Source organism: Podarcis muralis, chromosome 7, assembly GCF_964188315.1.
Source record: "Podarcis muralis chromosome 7, rPodMur119.hap1.1, whole genome shotgun sequence".
Taxonomy (NCBI): Eukaryota; Metazoa; Chordata; class Lepidosauria; order Squamata; family Lacertidae; genus Podarcis; species Podarcis muralis.
Genome location: NC_135661.1, coordinates 53,950,578 through 53,970,213, shown reverse-complemented (window position 1 = coordinate 53,970,213; position 19,636 = coordinate 53,950,578). Strand labels below are relative to the sequence as shown.

Here is a 19,636-nt window from a genome sequence, read left to right as displayed (position 1 = left end):
TTACCTGGCTTGCATTTGCCTGGCACCAGAGCCTCCCAACTGTAGCCAGCTGCTGCCTTTTTAGCCAGAAGCAGGGGTGGGAAGGCCTCTGGACCCTTTTGAGTACTCTGAGATGGGGTTCGGTGGCTGAAGAGGCTGAGCTGATTCATACTTGATCGGGGGGGGGGGGGGAGAGAAAAGCTTGATTTGGGGAAGTTTTTCAGGCACCTGGGAAATGAATTAAGTTCCTGATTTTCCTGTGTGCCATGCATTGAAGGGAGCAGGAGAAGCTGGCTCGGGAGCTGGAGGAGAAGAAGCACCAGCAGGAACTGGAGCGCCTGCGGGAAGAGGAGGAGATGAAGAGGAAGAGCAAGCGCTACAAGAGGGAGGCAGCAGTGGCCAAGGAGAAAGAGGAGGCTGCAGCAAAGAAGGCCCAGCAAGGAGGCAAGCAAGTAAGTCCCAAGCAGCCCTTGAACCCAGTGGTTCCCCCAATGGGTGGTGCTTGCCCCTCCCCCCAGGGGATGGTGGGATTACCTAGAGGCAAGGGGGTGGCAGGGCAGTACTGGAGGTATAAACAACTATCAGATTTTGAAAACCTGGTCTCACTGGACCAAGTTAATCAGTTTTGTTGAAGTAGTTAAACCAAATTTCATTTAATTTTGAAAAAATGTGCAGTATATTGTTACTATTCTGAATTGTATTGTGTTTTTACGTTCCTTAGTGTGTCATGCAAACTGCTATTCTGAATAATGCTTTTTATAGGGTAGGGTAGGGGGCACTGGGAATGAGTTTACGGAACCAAGGAGGTAGGAGCCCCCAAAAAAGTTTGGGAACCACTGATCTAGGGGCACGTGGCTGATGGAGAAAAGAGATAAGATTCCTATGGCTAAGTGATGCACCCACTCATGCCAGGGCACTTATCTCCACTTGGCAGCATCGGGCAGTTTGAGTGGCTTTGTTTCTTAAAGCTTTAGTGACCAGTTTGTGGGGAAGTGGCCTGCATTTTTTAGGAATAAGCCAAGTCCCAGGTGGCTCTCAGCATTATCATCACCATCATGCTGTTGGGACACTTGGATCCTTTAGAATGCGTGAAAGGTGGCTATCTGGGCTCCTTGCTGCAAGCCTGAAGCTACGTACTTGACAGGCTCTCCTTTTTTCCTTGGTTCTGCTCTTCCAGAACGCCCCAGTGCCTGCTTTGAAATCTGACGGGAGGCTGAATGAAGGGATTGAGCGGAAAGCATCCACCAAGGAGCGCCCAGAGTTTAATGTCAATGACAAAGATGAGAAGAAGAGGAAAAGTAAGACGGGCCCACAGAATGGTCAGCCAGGAGCTGCCCCACCCGTAGCCCAGGAAGATGAGGAAGGCGAGAAGGAAATGATGAGCGAGAGTGAGAAGAACTTGGCTCTGAGGTTCAAGCTCTACGATGCCAACCAGAAAGACATAGTCCAGATCCTGACCTTCTGGGACAGAGTTCAGTTGGTGCAGCTGCTGCCACCCGGCTCTGAAGAGAAGCAGGAGGAAGCAGAGGACCAGCGGCAAGCACCCTCAGGCCGCAAGGGCAGAAAGGACAGGGAGAGAGAGCGCCAGGAGAGATTAGAGAAGGAGAGAGCAGAGAAGGAGCGTCTGGAGAAAGAGAGAGTGGAGAGAGAGCGCCTAGAGAGGCTCAAAGCGATGGAGGACAACAGGGCTGGAGGGCAGGAGGGAGAAGGGGGAGAACCAGATGTGGGGATCCCATGCTTGGAGTTCCAGGTGCTCAGTTCTGAGGACTCCAGTGGCAAGAGGATCCTGGAGAGTGGCAAGCTGCCAGATATCGTCCAGGTGGGGACCCTCAGTGATTTTCACAGAATGTGGGCTAGCCTCCACACACCCGAGAAATGGGGATTATTCTAGTGGAAAGGAACCTCTCCAGTATTAGCAAGAATGTAGAAATTTAGCTTGAGGGAGCCTTACAGATGTGATGGAATCCTGAAGACATCAGTTTTCATTTAGAGAATAAGCATGATTTTAGCTCTCGTAGAATATTGGTTTAATTGTTTATGCACAGCACAGGCAGGTCTTCAGGCAGGCAATGGCAGTTTGAGACAGGCAAATGGCTCATAGTCTCGAGAAAAGAATGGCCAACAGATCCAGACATCCTTTCATGCCATCCTTCAACAGCAATGGTGCTGTGGGCAGCTGGTCTTTTAAATCCCCATTCTATGTGTGGGAAGGATGCAGTTCCACCTAGATGCCTCTAGTCTCCCGTGGCCGATACTAGGAAGAACAATATGCCCACTGGTATAAAGAAAGAGGCAGGTCATTTCATTTGCATTTTACAATAGCAGCATTGCAATGAGGCCTTAATATAGCTTTCTTTCTTGCTATAGATCTTGAATGGCTTGGGACTGGGTCCTTCTGGGCCACCCATTCCTCCCACTGCCTGTTTCTCTGTGATCCCATATCCGGAGAAGCGGGCAGCACCAGTTCCTGGAGAAGCTCTCAAGCATTTCACCTTCCTCTTACCTGAAGATCCGAGTCTGGAGGAGGACAAGAAGGAGACTGAGAGTAACTTGGAGACTCCAGTGAATCTCCCTACAGTAAAGGTAGAGGGCCTCTTTGCTCCTTCATGGGAAAAACAGAACCTGAGAAGGGGAAAGTCTGCCAATAAAGTTGCACAATAAGGAGGACTGACAAACGCCATTGTGATCAGGGAAGCTGGGTTTGTTGCCTGGGAGGCAAAACTAAAAAAATGAACCCCTTCTCCATCCAGTCAGGTCTTTGGGTTCCTCTATACGTATGCTTGTTTTCTGTTTGACCCATGCTTTCTAGCCAGGGGTCTGTCTTTGCCCCACCGCTTTCCCCCAGAAAACCTGCTCTTCAGTGCTGAATCAGAGCAAATGTCAATCCACGGAAAACCTGATTGCTGTTTGTTCCAACTGAGCAATAAACAATGGGTTTTCCTGGGAGAAAGCAATGGGGCAAACAGAAGTATGCGTGAGCCCTCTGTTACATACGCTGACCAGGTCAGCATGCTGACTAAATCAGAGGTAAGGCTGCCTTAATTGCCAGGCATGTGAAACACATCACACTGGATGGAAAGGAGCACCCCCAACTGTCATTGACCAAGGGAGAGATGCCAGCATTTGGGGAAGACAAAGATGATGTTGATCCAGAATGAGACTTAAGAAAGCAAAAATATTTCACGCATAAAAAATACTAAAATTTTAAACTAGACAACAGTTCTGACTACTAGACTTAAGTGGCAATTGCATACTCGCTTACCTGAAAGTAAATAATACAGTACTCAGTGGGCTTACTTCAGAGTAGATATATTCAGGATTGTACTGTAAATAGTGTATTGGGAACTGAATCTCTGCAGACTAAACAAGATTTATAACTGGTAAAAATGTAGCAGTTGGTTTACGTAATAGGTTTTGGTGGTCTAATTATTACTGATCTTTTATGATCCATGATCAATAATTGTTAAGATTGAGTAACCTAATGTTAAATAAGGTTCTACTAAATAAATAATTTTCTCTTTTTTGGATAATGGAGTAGACATTTTTGTTAAAGCTTCTTGGGATGTTTAACTTATAAATAAAATAAATATCATGCAATGATCTGGATTGATGACTCCCTTTCAGAAAAAAAAAATTTGCTTGTGAAGAAGTCTAGGCAGTGGATGTCCCTTTGTCACCATTTGCTACTTTTCCCATGGCTCCAGAACCATCCTCAAGATCCATAAGGGGAAATGGAACTCCTGGAGGAATTACACATATAGATTAGATATGTAAAATAGGTATTTCTGTTCATGGTGTTAGAAGGCCTAAAGATTTCTAGTTGTAATAGTAAATCTGGATTAAAAGGGGGGTGGGAAGGAGAAATGGGGGGGGGGCAGAATTTTGATGAGGACAACTGTGTGTGTGCCATGAAAACCTGCAAGAAGCAACAGCAGTATATCTACAATAAGCTGCCTGCTTCTCTCTTTCCTCCTGTGTTTCTTCTGGGTCTTAGGAGGAACAGACAACCCCAACCCGAGGCAAGGGCAAGAAGGAGAAAACCGACATAACCCGTGATTCTTCAAAGGATAAGAAAGGCAGCTCTCGTGGCAGGAAGGGTATTCATCCTACCCCTGGTGCAGTAACAACTCTGTCAGAGCTAGATCAGGGTGGCCTCACAGGGGAACCATCTACTGAGAAGCTCAGCCGGTAAGGGAGCACGCAATAGGGCCTGGGGCATGTCTCACAGCAGACAGAAAGCTAGCCAGGGCTGGGGTGCGGCTTGAAACATTGGCTGAGCAGAAGCAGAAAGTGAACCTTGCATGCTGATCTGGTGGGGGTGAGGGTGGGCAGAACTCTGCTCCTATGATCCTTGCATACCCATATACCCCACCCCAGTTGTTTGAGGTAGACTCTTTGTGCTTTGTATTCCACAGGTTGACCTGCTTTCGTTGGACGGTCCCTGCTAATGGAGAGGTTACAATGCGCCTCCATTTCTCTTCCACCACAACAGGGTACTTTGATCAGGTCCTAAACTTTGAGATCCTGGGGACCCAGCGACAGTATCAAGTTTTCTGCAGGGGTGTCTGCATATATCCATCCATTTGCCAAGATCCTATGTAAGTGCTAGGAAAAGGGCACTGCCTAGTTATATAAGCCTTCTGGGCTAGGATCCAGAGCTGGCCTGAGAGATGTGTACCTTCACCTCCTTAAAATAAAGCTGCATCTAGTACCCAGCAGAAAGGTATTCTGCAAATATGAGGTCCTGGCACAACACTGAAGAGAGAGGATGCTCCAAGCAGATAACATGTCTCCTGCTGATGTGGTTTCAGACACTGGCTGAGGGCTGTGCCCTTGACTGCCCCGTGAATCTATAGGTCTCTTGCTTCTCTTTGTGGTGAATTCTGTTTTCTTTCTGAAGACAGTAAGGAAAAATGCTGCCAAAGGCTGATATGGAAATCAGACATCCGTATAAAGCAGTTATAATGAGAGTGAACCTCATTCCTTGCCCCTCTTGTATTATACCTGCCAAGACACTGTGCAGTCAGATTATTTGCTGAAGCACCTCTACATCCAGGCAAATAATGAGATGTGGATGCTTGTCCTGAGCAGGTGAATTTTCCAACTAAAAGATACATAGAGATTACACTACCATGGGGGTAAAGATTATACCCATTTTCCTCATAGGCAAAGAAATTTAGAATGGGATTTCTCTTGAATATCATCAACATTAGTTGACAGCATAAGGTTTGTCTCATCTTGGCATCGAGGCCAAGGGACTCAGTAGTTCACAGGCTATTTATTTGAGAGGCATGTTTGTATTGCCACCTCCCCCATGGGTGCTATGCCATCACATGGGTTGATGTTGCCACCTGTTGTCCAAGGCAGGAAATGTTCAAACATGAGACTATTACTACTTCCTGTCCTTCTCACCCAATTCATTTCTTGCTTTTGTCCAAGGTGGACAAACCCCCAGTATGGCCATAGCATGGATCTCCTTCCAACAGGGATATTTGCCCCTTCCCCAAAGGACCACCTGAAGTTCCACTATTGCAGTCTTGTTGATCTTTCCCCCATTGCACACCTCCTGATGCATTTCTGCTTCTTTCCTCCAGGATTGTATTCCCACACCGTGTAAAGAGCGTCAAAGCCGATGACATAGTATCCAAAAAGTACATCATGAATTTGGGGGTCTTTCACTTTGGCCCCTTGCTGTGTGGGAAGTCAAGGGAAAAGTAAGTGCCGGTTGTGTTCAGCATAAAAGGACAAGCAGTTAGCCCAGAACTTCAGCGGTATTGAATTCACTGGTTGACAGTATACCAGAATTGTTGAAGTGCCCCCACATGAGCTAGAAACCTGAATGCTGGGTCCAAGCCCCATGATCAGTGGTGAACATTTTCAGTGCAAAAACAAGCTTTCCAGGGTCATGAAATGATTCTTCAAATTCTGCCAAATAATCCTCCACTTTTGTGTTCTCCATCCTGGCTGTAAAAGAAGGCGTGATTCCATGATTCAGGTCTCCTTTGAGTGCAAATTGCTCAGTCTCCACAGGATGCTGCCTGCTCCAGGCAAACATATCTGAGCCAGGGAACATGGGAAGTGCTTCAGTGTTAGGCAGTGCCTTGTCATGAGAGGCAAGTGTAGCCCTGCTCTCCCCTGCAACTCCCAATGTAAGCTATTCATGCCTACAGGTACAAGGCCCTGCGATACCCCAATCATTATGAAAAGCTCACCATCCTCAACATATCTCCTTTGGATGCGGAAGTTCATTTCTTCTTCCAGTATGACTCCAAGGCAGTCACATACCTCTTTGACCCCCCTACCATGACACTCAAGCCCAACGAGAAGCAGGTAATGACATGAGGCAACCATTGTCTGTAGTGTGCATTTCACGCAAGTCAAGGCTTTCCAGCTGAATGTGTGTCATCCTGACTCCCCAGGAGCTGACAATTTGGGCTTATCCAACAGCCAGTGGTATATTTGAGGACAACATTGTCTGTTGCATTAAAGAGAATCCAGAGCCTGTAATCTTCCGGGTCAGCTGCCAAGGAGTTCGCCCAGAGCTGGAGCTAGATCGCCGGCTGGTGCATTTTGAAAAGCTCCTATTGCACAGGTAGATCCCGCTGCTTTGACCAATCTCCAGTTGCTTCCTCTGCTTTAAGTTCCTTGAACGTTTTTTGGTGCTTTGGATGCAGCAGGAGTTTGAGACATGAACTTTCACCATTGACCTCTGAGCTTTCCAGGGTAGCATACAGTGTATTTCTCTGCATTGAGTGAGGTTTGAAGGGCATGTAAACTGTGAGCATGTAAAACTGAAGTTGCTGGCCTTGTTTATTCAGTTGAGGCTGTGTGCAAATGAATCCTCTGCTCAGCCATTATGCGAGCTACAGCATGGAACTCAGCTGGGTGTCATTCTCCAAGAGATGTTCCCTTCCTTTTGCCATATGAGTCATGGCCACTTTCCCAGTTGGGTGAACATGATCTCACCTGCCCAGCATAAAGAGGCACAGCAAAACTCTTGTAGCCCCCAGAAAACTATGCTGCTTTGGCTTCTCTTGTTTCTGCAGAAAGGAGACAAAGCCACTCTACCTCAAGAACTTCACTCCTCTGCCTGTTGCATGGAGGGTCAGCGGCATGGAGAACATTGGTGATGATTTCTCTCTTGCCGTTGATATGGGTGTGATTGAACCCTACTCGGAGTACTGCCTGCTAGTGAACTTTAGGGCCACAAAGACACTCAACATTAAGAAGGCCATTCGCCTAGAGGTGAGCATTCCTTAGCAGCTACAGTCCACTTGGTTGGGTCTTGCATGCTGCCACTTTTCCTGGTGTGTGTGGTTTGTTTGTTTGTTTGTTTGTTTGTTTGTTTGTTTGTTTGTTTGTTTGTTTTGCAAAAGCTTGGGAGTGCCTCTGGTCCTTGGGGCTGTAAAAATATCAGGGTGGCACTTACAGGAACAGCCCTATCAGGTGGCAGGATGGGGCACCTGCCTCAGTTGGCAAATCCTGTGGGGCAGCAGTAAGGTGTTGGAGGACAAAGCTGTGTGTGCTACATTGTCTTCTCTGCAGCCCCTCACTTGGCATACTGTCCCATCAGTCACCCACGTTGAAGTTCATTCCAGGGGATACTCTGGTCAGCCTCTACATGTAGAAAGGTGAGGACCCCATTTTGTCCTTTGCCTGAAGCAGCATAAAATATTGGCCAGGCTCTGGGCACTTCTTTAGCTCTGTGTATCATTTGGTGTCTAGGGCTTGAACTAAGACCAGAATCAACTTAAAAGTTACACTCTGCTGCTCACTTGCAGAATTTAATTTTTCATCCTAAACCGTAGTAAAACATTGATGGAAATAATGTTTTTTTCTGATTGCTTCTGAGTGTTGCAAGTATCAGTCATACTTTTATTTGAGACCAGATAATTGCAGGTTAAGGCAACAAGAATGTGTGTGCAGATAAGAATGTGTGTGTTTGTTCTGGGCAAAGCCAGTTGTGGAACTCTTCACCAAGCCACAAGCCCTAAGAGGGTTCTCAGCCCCCTCTCATATTCTTCTGTGCAGACGAGTTAAATTTGGATAGCTCATTTGGTTAGAGCGTGGTGCTGACAGTGCCAAGGTTTCTGGTTCGATCCTGTAATGGACAGCTGCATATTCCTGCATTGCAAATGGTTGGACTAGTCAGGCACGGCCAAACTCAGGCCTCCAGATGTTTTGGAACTACAATTCCCATCATCCCTGACCACTGGTCCTGTTAGCTAGGGATGATGGGAGTTGTAGTCCCAAAACATCTGGAGGGCCAAGTTTGGCCATGCCTGGACTAGATGATCCTCAGAGTCCCTTCTAAACCTATGATTCTATGAGATATCTGTGAGGTATCTTAACTATCACTAGAGCCTTCTCTAATCTTGCTTCTGCAGGATTTCTTCCATCAAAATCTCCCTCTGTCCTTTCATCAGCCCTCCTCTTCTCTTTCTTCCTCAGGATTATCTGCTGCTTATAAAGCAAAACCGACCACTCCTGCTTGTTCTGCAGCTCTGCTTCCCATCACCACTCCTCATATAGGCCATCTGAGCTTAATTACAGCCAGCTGGTGTGGGTGGGGAGCACTGCTGCCTCTCCCATCTTTACCACACATATGTTCTACTGCTGGGATAAGGCGTGGCTTCCCTCCTGCTCCATTTTCACAAAACGATTTGTTCCCTCTGAAAAGGGGACAGGGAATTGTTCCCATTGTTGAGCGTGGGGTAGCAGTGGCTTACCAAACGTGACAGAATATGACATGGCTGAGGGATTTATTTATTGTGCTTTTAAAAACATCTCCTAGGCTCTTATATCAACCACAAGGTCTAGCATCATTCTCACTGAATTCTGGTCCAGAAAATATGGCTGTATTGGCAACAAATTTCACCCAGCAAAGAGTGATCCTAAGGGAGCTCAACAGAACTGTTGCTTGCTGTCATTTCAGGTTTCAGATGTGGAAAATATTCTGGGGATTGTCCAGATTGAAAACATCCAGATCATTGCTGAGGCCTATGATGTTGCCCTGGACATCAGCTTTCCCAAAGGTGGGTTCAGCGCTTCCCAGCCAAAACCATTCTGAACTGATTGTTTACAGGAAAGAATGCTAAGTAAGGGTGGGCAGTCAAGAGTAAAGGACCAAAAGGACAATGAACCAATATTGGAAAACTAATAATAAAAAAACAAAGGACAAGAAACCTACCGTATTTTTCGCTCTATAAGACGCACCAGGCCACAAGACGCACCTAGTTTTTGGAGGAGGAAAACAAGAAAAAAAATATTCTGAATCTCAGAAGCTAGAACAGCAAGAGGGATCGCTGCACAGTGAAAGCAGCAATCCCTCTTGCTGTTCTGGCTTCTGGGATAGCTGCACAGCCTGCATTCGCTCCATAAGACGCACAGACATTTCCCCTTACTTTTTAGGAGGGAAAAAGCGAGTCTTATAGAGCAAAAAATACGGTAATTCCTGGCCTCCCAGGACAGGACTTCCCTATGTCCCTTTCCTACAAATTAAACTATGCAACCCGTAAAAAGAGCCCTGCAGCAGGATCAGACCAAAAGCCCATCTAGTGCAGCATTCTGTTCCCATAGCAGCCAACCAAAGGCCACTGAGAAGCCCATGAACACGGCAAAGCACAATAGCCACTGCTCTTCCAGGAGCTGGGGGGGTTCAGAAGCATGCTGAGGAGTAACATATATGCCACCATGAGAGCAGCCACCACTGCAGGGGCATTTCTCAGTAGATAGTTCTTTCAACATGGTCATATGTTATTGCTTCTTGTTGCACTCCCCTTTCAGAGAAGCCGATCCTGACAGGTATAGGAGCTCCTACACAATGTAGATAAGTCACTTTGGGAGTGTGTGTGTGTGTGTATGTGCACATGATAATAGTGCTTTTGAACCCTTTCCTAAATTCATCCTGTCTCACCTGGGACCTTGTTATCATATGATTGCCTGGAGTGCAGCCTTCCACTACCTGCAAATGCACTCCAAGTGTTGTTGGACCCCCAACTTTCAACAGCCCCAGCCAGCATCATCAGTGATCAAGGATGTGGGAGTTGTAATCCAAAGCAACCTGAGGGCACCAGATGGGAGAAGGCTTGGACATCCCTTTTCCCCATCTTTCTTTCTGCCTTTCTCTATGCTTACCTGCTTCATCCAGACATATGCACCACCCTTTGCTCTCAAAGGAGGAGTTTAATTGGTTTTAAAAGGCAGATAAAAAAGAGCCTTGCTCTTCTGGCTGCATCATGGATAACAAAGCTTCTGGGAGAAAGATATAAAGAACTTCAAGGCAGAAACTGCCCTCTGTGAGATGTGCTCTGGCATCCTGAATCACTCATTCCTTAGTACTCTACAGCAATTGCTGCTGCTTCCCTCTGCTACCCCCACTGCTGCCAGTGTAAGGGTTGTAATCTACCTGGTCCTGCCTGTGACTTCTACTCCTAAGGGTGGGAAAATAGCAGTGAAATCCAGACCACTCATGACAATGACTTTTGGTTGCTGCAGGTACAAATGGTGGTGTGGAGCTTGGGAATATTAAAGTCATGGATGAAGCTAAACAAGTGCTGTCCCTGAAGAACAAGGGGAAATATGAGATTGGGTACAGGTGAGCTCCATTTACTCTGAAGGCACCTTCTGTTGTGCCCTTTGTCTCCTGTTGGCTTTATTAGCATGGGCTGAAGATGGTGCACAAACACTACTGCCATCAGACATCACCCTCTTCCTCCTCAGTCCTTCTGAGATTAGTTATAGAGCTTGGCTTTACCCTAATTGTAACCCAGATTCAGGTCATTCTACATTCAGGGCTTTGGTTTAAGTAAATTCTTTGTGTTTCCAATATCTTGGCCGAGGACTTTCCTTATGGTCTAGGTATTTTGGAGGTAGGAGCAGAGTAAGTGGCATTCCTTCATCCAAGTGGCAGCCCACACTTCCCACCCACACTTTAATTTGGGTTTTCCTTATCTGCAGTAAGGAAAAACTCCTACATAAAATCCTCTGTTACGCAACTGTGGATGTACTGAAGTATGTTGTGTGGGCAGGGTTTTTGTGTGTGAGTGGTGACATTTTGCTGAGTGTTGTCTACCACCCTCCACTTCCATTGGCAAGCTGATCCCTGGTGGGCTGCTGATGGAGTCAGACATGGCACACTCTCTCTCTTTTATGCTGCTTTGTGCAAATTTGATATACTGGGAAATGTGTAACTGAAAAATAAATTTAAAAATGGCTGTGCACAGGCAAACCAATACCTGAGTGCATGGCCTACAATGAATCTCAGGTTTCCAGTACCCAGGGAGGATGGAGAAGTTCCAGTTGCGGGGAGTAGACAGCACAGCATCCCATCAAGCACCACCCACTAATGTGGATGGGAAACATTGAGACAGAGTTCTATTGAAATTCATCATGTGTAGATGAAAGTGCACAAAAGCATGTGTGGAAAAATGGGCTCTTCAACCCACAGGCTCATTGACACAGGCTCATTGTGTGCACACCTCACGTTTTTGGGGGTCATTATATTAGTTTAAAATGGACACAGCTGGCCACAACCTTTTGGGAAGTTGTTTCAGTATCTCTTCATTTTCTTACTGCCTCTAGCTTTAGTGTCTGTCATGATTCTGGACCAGTGCTGAGTCATTTTTGTTTTGTCCTTACTCTCTAGCTTTGTTGTGGAATCCACAGATCATGGGATGCCCAATGTGACTCCACTCTTCACCATCACACCCCAGAAAGGGAATTTGGGTCCCAATGACCGTCCCACTTCAGTCCTGATACTTTTTCGCTCTGGGAGGGAAGTGAAAATTGAGGAGAAGCCTATTCTGCAGTGCCACGTAAGAGAGCTGGCAAGAGCTGGCAGTAAAGAGGCCTTGAAATGCCTTCACTGTGTATACTTGAGTATGTGTGTGTTTGTCCATGGCACATGGACTTGGTGGCTAAGCAGTGCCTTCAGTGCATAGCTGCTGCTGTTACAGGATCCTTCTTTGCTTAGGTGGTCTCTCCAGAAATCACCATATGAACGGAAAAGCCTTAGCAGTCAGCCTTTCTACCTACCAAAGAGACAAAACAGGGAAAGAAGGCTCAGAGCCAGGGGACTGGTGGTGGTAGGATGATGAATGGTCAAAGGGAGAAGAGGGAGCAGACTGGGAGGAGGAGGTGTTAGAAGCTGAAAAGGTGACAGGGTTTAATGAGCAGAGAGAGGCTATGGCAGAGAGCAATCCAGACTCAGAGGCAGAAGCGGTGTGTGTGTGTGTGTGTGTGTGTGTGTGTGTGTGTGTGTGTGTCAAAAGGCAGAGTGAAGGTAGGCTGCTGAAGAAACTAGGGAATCTCCCCTTCCTGCTGTGACCAGCTTCCCTGCCACTTGTCTCCCAGAAGACGTAGATAAATGAAGAGAGCAGAGCAGAGCAAAGAGAGACAAGATGAAGGAGGCGTAGACTGCTGGGGAAGGAACTGGGGGAGGAGCAAGAGAGAGAGGTGGGAAGGTGGGGACCTTTGGTCCTTGCAATTGCCTCATTGGAGCAAGATCTACTGCTGTGATCACTAGGCCTGCACTGTTTTAGTTTCTTTGAATAAAGAGTGCCTCCTGGCAGGGAGTCTGCTCTTGTGCCCAGGTGACTTATTCTTGGAGCGCTAGTCTCTGACTGCCATTCCTTATGATGACCTACATGCAGCGGCGTAGCGTGGGTTGTCAGCACCCGGGGCAAGGCAAGTAATTTGCGCCCCCTAACCCGTGGATTTGCGCCCCCTAACCTGTGGATTTGCGCCCCCTAACCCGTGGATTTGCCCTAACCCCAGATGTTGCGCCCGGTGCGGCCGGCCCCCCCTGCACCCCCCACGCTACGCCACTGCCTACATGCATTGGAACAGTTCTGTGATAGGAGGAGCCAAAGAAAACCAATCTCTCAGCAGAGTCTGTGCTGGGCAGGGGGCGTGTTTCCCACCTCTCCCTCTGCAGCTTCCAGGTGGGAAGAGAAGAACAAGAGGGTCACCAGGGCAAGGATTTGGATTGTGGTGCTTTATCGCCACAAGCTGGAGCTCATCCTTCTGCCAGCCTAATCTCTTGTCCTCTGTCTAGGTTGTTGAGCCCAACCTCTGCGAAGGAGGAGAGATCATTGCCACCATTCCCATCAAGGTGTCAGTGCATTGCATGTTTACCAAATACAGCATCACCCCCCCATCACTCATAAACTTTGGGCCTGTGGTACTCAATTCCCGGAAGACCAACAGCTTCACCATTGAGAACAAAGGGATCCTTGACTTCAAGTATGGCATCTGCAGGCAAATCCGAGATGTGGTGATCCCACTGAGGAAAGGGTGAGCAGGCAACGGGGGATGTTTTCTTGAGAGAGAGGATGGATTTGGGCTCTGAGCTTGATTGCAATTTGGAGTGTGTTCTCAGGCAAGGCCAGTGTGGCCATGCAGAATCCACATGTTCAACCTTCCTTTTCCTTTCAAAACCTCATTAGGTTCCAAAGAAGTGTCATAAAATCCAGCCACTGCAATAAGGCAGCATGTTTCCAGTGTAATGAAACTACCCTGAAGGTTTGCTGCAGTTCCCCCGCCTCCCAGCCTAGAAGACTCCATGCTCTCCTTTTCACCCTCCATTCATCACCTGACACACACCGTCTAGCTGCGACATGAAGTCATTTGCCCCTCTGGTTTCACCACTTCCTCATCAGCCTGAGATCACTGGCCCCATGCCAGCCAGCCAGCCATGGACTTGTGGCCCTTTTGGAGGTGCCTGTCTGCTGGTGACTCTGGGAGCCTCTGACATGTGTTTGTTCATGAGTTTATCCCCAATAAGATGCATATTTCAGTTCTTCCCAACTGTAGCAAAGTCAGGCTCTGGAGTGGTGGCTGGAGTCTACACCCCCATCCAGAAGTATTTTGTTTCCACTTTCTCTTGCAGACCCTCTCATGAGAAGACCTCCCGCACTAGTGATGTCTACCTTGGCCGGCAGACTGCTCAGCTGGGAAGGCAAAGCAAGCGCACAGAATCCATGCAAAAGGATGTGACCATGGTGGTGCAGGTAGGCAGGGGCCTGCTTCCCCTTCATCCCCTGAGCTCTGGGTCTGGCGTCTGGGTCTCTGGTGCTCTTTCTAGGCTCCTTGGGAGCTATTCTTTCCTCATTCTTTGTCCTTCAGACCTTCTGGCTATGCTGGGATAGTGTTTCCTATTGGGCAAATGTGAGACATCTTACTGTTTTGGGGAGGAATGGTATTGCCAAATATGTTATTGTTTTCACTTATTTATACAAGCAGCAACAATCAATATTCAGCAATTGCCTGTCCCCCCCAAGCACCAAGTGTCTATTTAGTTACATTTAATGTTTAAGTCACTTCAGTTTTTAAGAAAAGGTATCATTCCACAAGTCGCTGTCTGTTTTTGGAGGCCTATATCCATGTTTTGTTGATGTTGCCCGTGTAATAAAACTATGCCGGGTTGATTGAAAGGTGTGTGTTTTTTTGGTCTGTTCGACTCTCTTGGATGTGGGTTGCCAATTTGTTCATTAAGTCCCAGAGTCATATAGAGTCTTCCAATACCATGCTGGTTTTCAATGTTGTAACTTTGTGAATTGCATCTGTATGAACATTACTGTTGTTAGTTGCTTTGAGATGCTTCGTTAGAGACCAATGAATGAATTAAATGAAGTATCTAAACAAGCACATGTGCGCCATCTTGGCAGGTGCTGTGCTCAGGGAAGGAAACCAGGGAGAGGAGGCAGAGAACAGCATTCCTTGGGAACAACCTCTCCCTCCCCAGGTGTTCCACATTAATGGACTCCAGGAAGGAAGAGCAAGTAGGGTTGGATGCTCTGATTTGGTCCTCAGCTTTCAGCATCCTCAGCATTGGGCACACTGCTGCACCTGTGTAAGGTTTGCCAAGTGCAGCTTCCTTACGTTGCCAACTGTCTCTTTCACCTGCTTCTATAGTAAGCAGACCCAAAATAGCTGGTGCAGCACTACCTGCATTGGTTCAGGGGCAGCTGTAGTGAAGGCTGCCTCCTGCTTGGGCTCTCTCCATAGGCTCGCTTCTCCCTTGGCATATTCACCGTCTCCCCTGGATTTGGAACCATTCCTCCAGGAGGCCATCAGACCATCACTGTGGACTGCATTGCAGATGCAGTAGGGAAATTTGAGGAGTACATGAACATAGAGATCACTGACCGAGACCCCGACGACAACCCTGGTGGCATTCAGTACAGTCTGCTTGCAGAATCGTGTGTCCCAGGTAGGTGATAGTAGCAGCTCTGGAACCATCACAGCTGGAAGGAGAACTAATCTCTTGAGTCTCATTTTGCCTGCCATCTGCAGGGAGGGAGGGATTTATTTTGTCTGTGATAGTCTTCCAGGGAGTAGCCCTCCTTCCCCTGAAGCCCTGTGAAAGGAATGATAAATAATTACTTTTGGAAGAGTTGCTCTGTCCTATCTCAACTTCAATCTGTAATTAAGTTGTCCTCACTGTATTTCCCCAAGGTTTTGTGATGGATGACATGGGGAGCATTTTTGAGGAGCATCGAATCTGCAACAGCAGCAACCTCAGCCAGGTTCTGAAGACCATAGGATGCGAGTGTGTGTTTGTGACTGATGAAAACAAGTTCATCTTCAATAACGTTTTGGTTGGGCACCAGGCAGTTGCCCGGTTCAAGATCTGCAACACTGGCCGAATCCCCTGTGATGTGGTTTTTAGCGTAAAGTCCATCTCTTCCAAGGTGAGAGCATCTGCTGTGCTGTGGTGGTTTTGTGTGGTAGCTGCTGCTGCTGCTGCCACCGCCCCTTAGATTGGGTGTTAAGATTGTATTTATTTAACACGGCTCCAGGTGGCCATCATGGGTCTCTCTTGCAATCTTCCTAATGTTCCTCCACTGCTAGCTTTGATACCATGTTTTTATTTCCCCCTGCCTGACTGCCTACCACAAAACAGATTCCCTTCCTTGTGCTTCCTGTAGCCAGTTCCCTGCAAGGGTTGGCTAGGGCATGTAAATTACATGACTGCGATGGGAAGACTGGAGCATGGGGAGGATTCGCTTTCCCCATCTATATTCTCCCTGCAAGAGTGTACATAGGAATGAATGGCCATGCCCACCATCATGCGCTCTTGTGGTTGCATATGGTCCTCAGGGGTAAGCAAAAAGTTTGCCCATCTCTATTTAACCCAAGAAATCACCATGTACATAGCTGAAACAGAATAAAATTAATGGTCTAGGAATTTCATGTGGAAGCTTGTTATAGAAATACAGGGAAGACTTATACGTTTGCCCCTATCATAGCAAACTGGGTCCATTGATAAATCAGTCATGGCAGCATTTGCTGCATTGGCAGAGCTGGCGGCAGCTTGGAAGGAAGCAGGCTAACTGCCAGTCCAAAATGCCACAGCTAGACTGGTAGTGGCTGCCAGGACCATATAACACTGGTCCTGAAAGACCTACATTGACTCCTGGTATGTTTCTGAGCACAATTCAAAGTGTTTGTGCTGACCTTTAAAGCCGTAAATGGTCTTAGCCCAGTGTACCTGAAAGAGTGTCTTCCCTCCATCATTCATCCCAGACACTGAGATCCAGCTCCGAGGGACATCTGGCAGTGAGGTTACAAGGAACCAGGCAGAGGGCCTTCTTGGTAGTGGTGCCTGCCCTGTAGAATGCCCTCCCATCAGATATCAAGGAAATAAACAACTATCTGACTCTTAGAAGACATTCGGGAAATTTTTAATGTCTAATGTTTTACAATTTTGTATGTGTTGTAAGCCGCTCAGAGTGGCTGGGAAAACCCAGCCAGATGGACGGGGTATAAATAATAAAATTATTATTATTATTATTATTATTATTATTATTATTATTATTATTATTATTATTATTATTATTAGTCCAGGAAGTGTCCTGTCATTCTCCACATCCTCTTATTCAGGGAGGGGGCTTTCTGTGAGTGGTTTTTGAAGCTTCACCAGCTGTATGATGTTTCCACAGTCCAGTTTCCGGATCAGTGACATCTTTGAGCTCCAACCAGTGCGGATGTGCATTGCCAGCCGTTCACATGCCTTCACAAGCCTGACCTTCTCACCGCAGAGCATGCAAAACTACCAGTGCATTTTTGAGGCTGCTGTTGATGCACCGCCCAGGTATCCCAGTCATGGCTGATGGAAAGGTGGTGGCTCCTTTGGGCCATCTTCTAGACATGCACACAAGGGCAATGTGTTCCCTTGTCTCTTACTTTCAGTGTGGTTGCAAAGTCAAGGAATTTATCCTTTGAGGTCACTGGGGATGGCAACCTCCCTCAGGTCACCATCATGCGCCCTGTGCTCCGCAATAAGAAAGGGAACCCACTCCTACTCTTCAGGAGGCTCCTGTTGGGCCATACAGAGATCCTTCCTCTGGTCTTTAAGAACTGTGGCAGCATCCTAGTCCAGGTAGGCAGCTTTGGGCATGGCAATGTTGCTCTTATGTGGTCCATAAGGTGCACTTATAAATATTTTTCTAAATAAATAAGTAATACATATGTTTTAAAAATATATTAAAGTGGTTTACAGCAATAAAACAAAAAAAAATTGAAAAACCATATGAAAGGTGAAAAAGAGGCATCAGTTAACCATTGGGGAAGAATGTGTTGCCTGCATACACCTGGGGAAATAGGAAGGTTTTCAGCAGGCATTTAAAAGTCAGCATGGAAGGGGAAGTCATGGGCTTTTTTTATACATGCGGGGAGAGCTTTTCACTTTCTTCCCACCACCCGTGTCACAGGGACAGCTACTCTAAATGCCCTGCTCTGATTTGGTCTTCTGAGATCTTTGGGACCATATATGAGGGGGGGGGTGTAGTTCCGCTGCCATCACCCAACCCTCCTGTTCTTCTTTCTTCTTCTTTTTTCCACTCTGCCTCTGCCACACATCCCATCTGAGGGCTGGCCCTTGAGGAAGCAACCCTTGGCCACCATTGCTGCCACTGGGGTGTGCCGCTGAGTGAGGCTGCCCAGGAGAATGGGTGGATGGTGTCCCTCCCCAGGGTGCCTCCCCTGCACTGTTGTCCAAGTAGCTCTCCACTTTTTCCCAGCTGCATTCTTCTTCCATGTGTTTTTCAAGCTACCCAGGGTTCCTTCTTCAAAGGGCTCAAAAGCTGCCTCCAGGAGGCTTTCATGAGTGTCTGCCGGGACACTAAAGCTACCATGCCAGAGCCAAGGGGGAGAGGGTGGTGCAGGATTGACTTAAATATCCTGGGAACAAGATCTGGCCTTGAGGTCAGCAGTTTCCTATCTGTAGTTTAATGAATTAAAGGGTTTCATAGCAGCATAGGCTGAATTGGTTACCTGAAACATCTGGATGTTAAGAATTTACAGAAAAAGCTGTCAGGCAAAGTTCTGCCTATTTGATAGTATTCCAAGGTGCTGTCTGGATCTAAATGGTCTCCCACGACTCATGGCTGTGTTGCTTTTCTTGTTTTGTCCCTTTCCCCAGCTGTTTCTCAACATCTCAGATGAAAATTGTGCTTTCACTTTGAAACACAGACCCACTACCAAGTGCATTTATATGACTTCTCAGAATGAGGAGAATGAACCCAGCGAGGGAGGTAAATGACACATACCTGCTACCATGGCAAGGGCGCAGTAGCTGTGGAAACGTGGGTGGTTCTCCCTGTGGCACTGGCTTCCTTTTAGCCCCTTGTCCAGAGCACTGAGACGGCTGCCTGAACAAAATGTCTGCAGAGGTGCAGCTGAAGGTCTCGTAAACAAAAAGCAAAGGAAGGGCCTTTTCTTTCTCCCAGAGATCTCTGGGCCTTGTGGAGGAGGAATTCTGATATTTTGGTCTCCTGTTTCCTTTGTCCTTTCATAGTCAGGAAACCTCACACGGCCTCTCTTATCCTGCACAATGGGGAGTCTGCTGAGTTTGATGTGGTTTTCCAACCCACCTTGGCCCAGCGCATTGAAGGACTGATCCACCTCTCTATTGTGGATAATCAGTACGAGGAGACCAGCATCCAAATGGTGGGCGAGGGCTACCAGGATGATGTTGTGCTGGACAACATCCACAGCTTGATTACGGGGACTGATTCTGAAAGACATCTGGAAGAGAACACAGCCGAGGGTGAGAGAAAGGGGAGGTGCTTCAGTGAACTGGGAGTTGGACCGCTAGCAACGTGTGACAAATTTATATATATATATATATATATATATATATATATATATATATATGCAGGTTTTGGTGTCCTCGGGTGTCTTCCCGTGTAAAAGTTGGGGTGTCTAGGCGACGTTTCGACGAGGTCTCACTCGTCATCTTCAGGCTGGTGCTTTCGGCTTCTTGTTACTGGAACAGAGCAGGATCTCAGTGTTTGAGTTCCTATAAATACTGTGGAGGAGGTGTGGTGTATAGCCTCCAATGTTCTGGGCAGAGAGGAAGTTCCCATTGGAGGCTATACACCACACCTCCTCCACAGTATTTATAGGAACTCAAACACTGAGATCCTGCTCTGTTCCAGTAACAAGAAGCCGAAAGCACCAGCCTGAAGATGACGAGTGAGACCTCGTCGAAACGTCGCCTAGACACCCCAACTTTTACACGGGAAGATACCCGAGGACACCAAAACCTGCATTCCTGTACCCGTGAAAATCTACGAAAGCAAATATATATATATATAAATATATATATATATATTTGCTTTCGTAGATTTTCACGGGTACAGGAATGCAG

At 47.1% G+C, this 19,636-nt stretch overlaps 1 protein-coding gene across 2 annotated transcripts in view; it reads left to right on the top strand.

Annotated features, from left to right (window-relative positions):
* Window positions 1-19,636, top strand: part of HYDIN (HYDIN axonemal central pair apparatus protein) — a 135,145-nt gene that overhangs the window by 86,116 nt on the left and 29,393 nt on the right. For both annotated transcript variants that reach the window (XM_077931772.1, XM_028739435.2), the window contains exons 45-64: window positions 257-431; window positions 1,157-1,798; window positions 2,347-2,562; window positions 3,974-4,167; window positions 4,395-4,577; window positions 5,574-5,693; window positions 6,150-6,309; window positions 6,399-6,571; window positions 7,026-7,224; window positions 8,915-9,014; window positions 10,477-10,576; window positions 11,627-11,795; window positions 13,037-13,275; window positions 13,871-13,991; window positions 14,989-15,193; window positions 15,439-15,674; window positions 16,926-17,077; window positions 17,176-17,365; window positions 18,407-18,518; window positions 18,782-19,033. In XM_077931772.1, coding sequence (XP_077787898.1) covers window positions 257-431; window positions 1,157-1,798; window positions 2,347-2,562; window positions 3,974-4,167; window positions 4,395-4,577; window positions 5,574-5,693; window positions 6,150-6,309; window positions 6,399-6,571; window positions 7,026-7,224; window positions 8,915-9,014; window positions 10,477-10,576; window positions 11,627-11,795; window positions 13,037-13,275; window positions 13,871-13,991; window positions 14,989-15,193; window positions 15,439-15,674; window positions 16,926-17,077; window positions 17,176-17,365; window positions 18,407-18,518; window positions 18,782-19,033 — 3,938 coding nt within the window. The remainder of the gene's footprint in view (window positions 1-256; window positions 432-1,156; window positions 1,799-2,346; window positions 2,563-3,973; window positions 4,168-4,394; window positions 4,578-5,573; window positions 5,694-6,149; window positions 6,310-6,398; window positions 6,572-7,025; window positions 7,225-8,914; window positions 9,015-10,476; window positions 10,577-11,626; window positions 11,796-13,036; window positions 13,276-13,870; window positions 13,992-14,988; window positions 15,194-15,438; window positions 15,675-16,925; window positions 17,078-17,175; window positions 17,366-18,406; window positions 18,519-18,781; window positions 19,034-19,636) is intronic.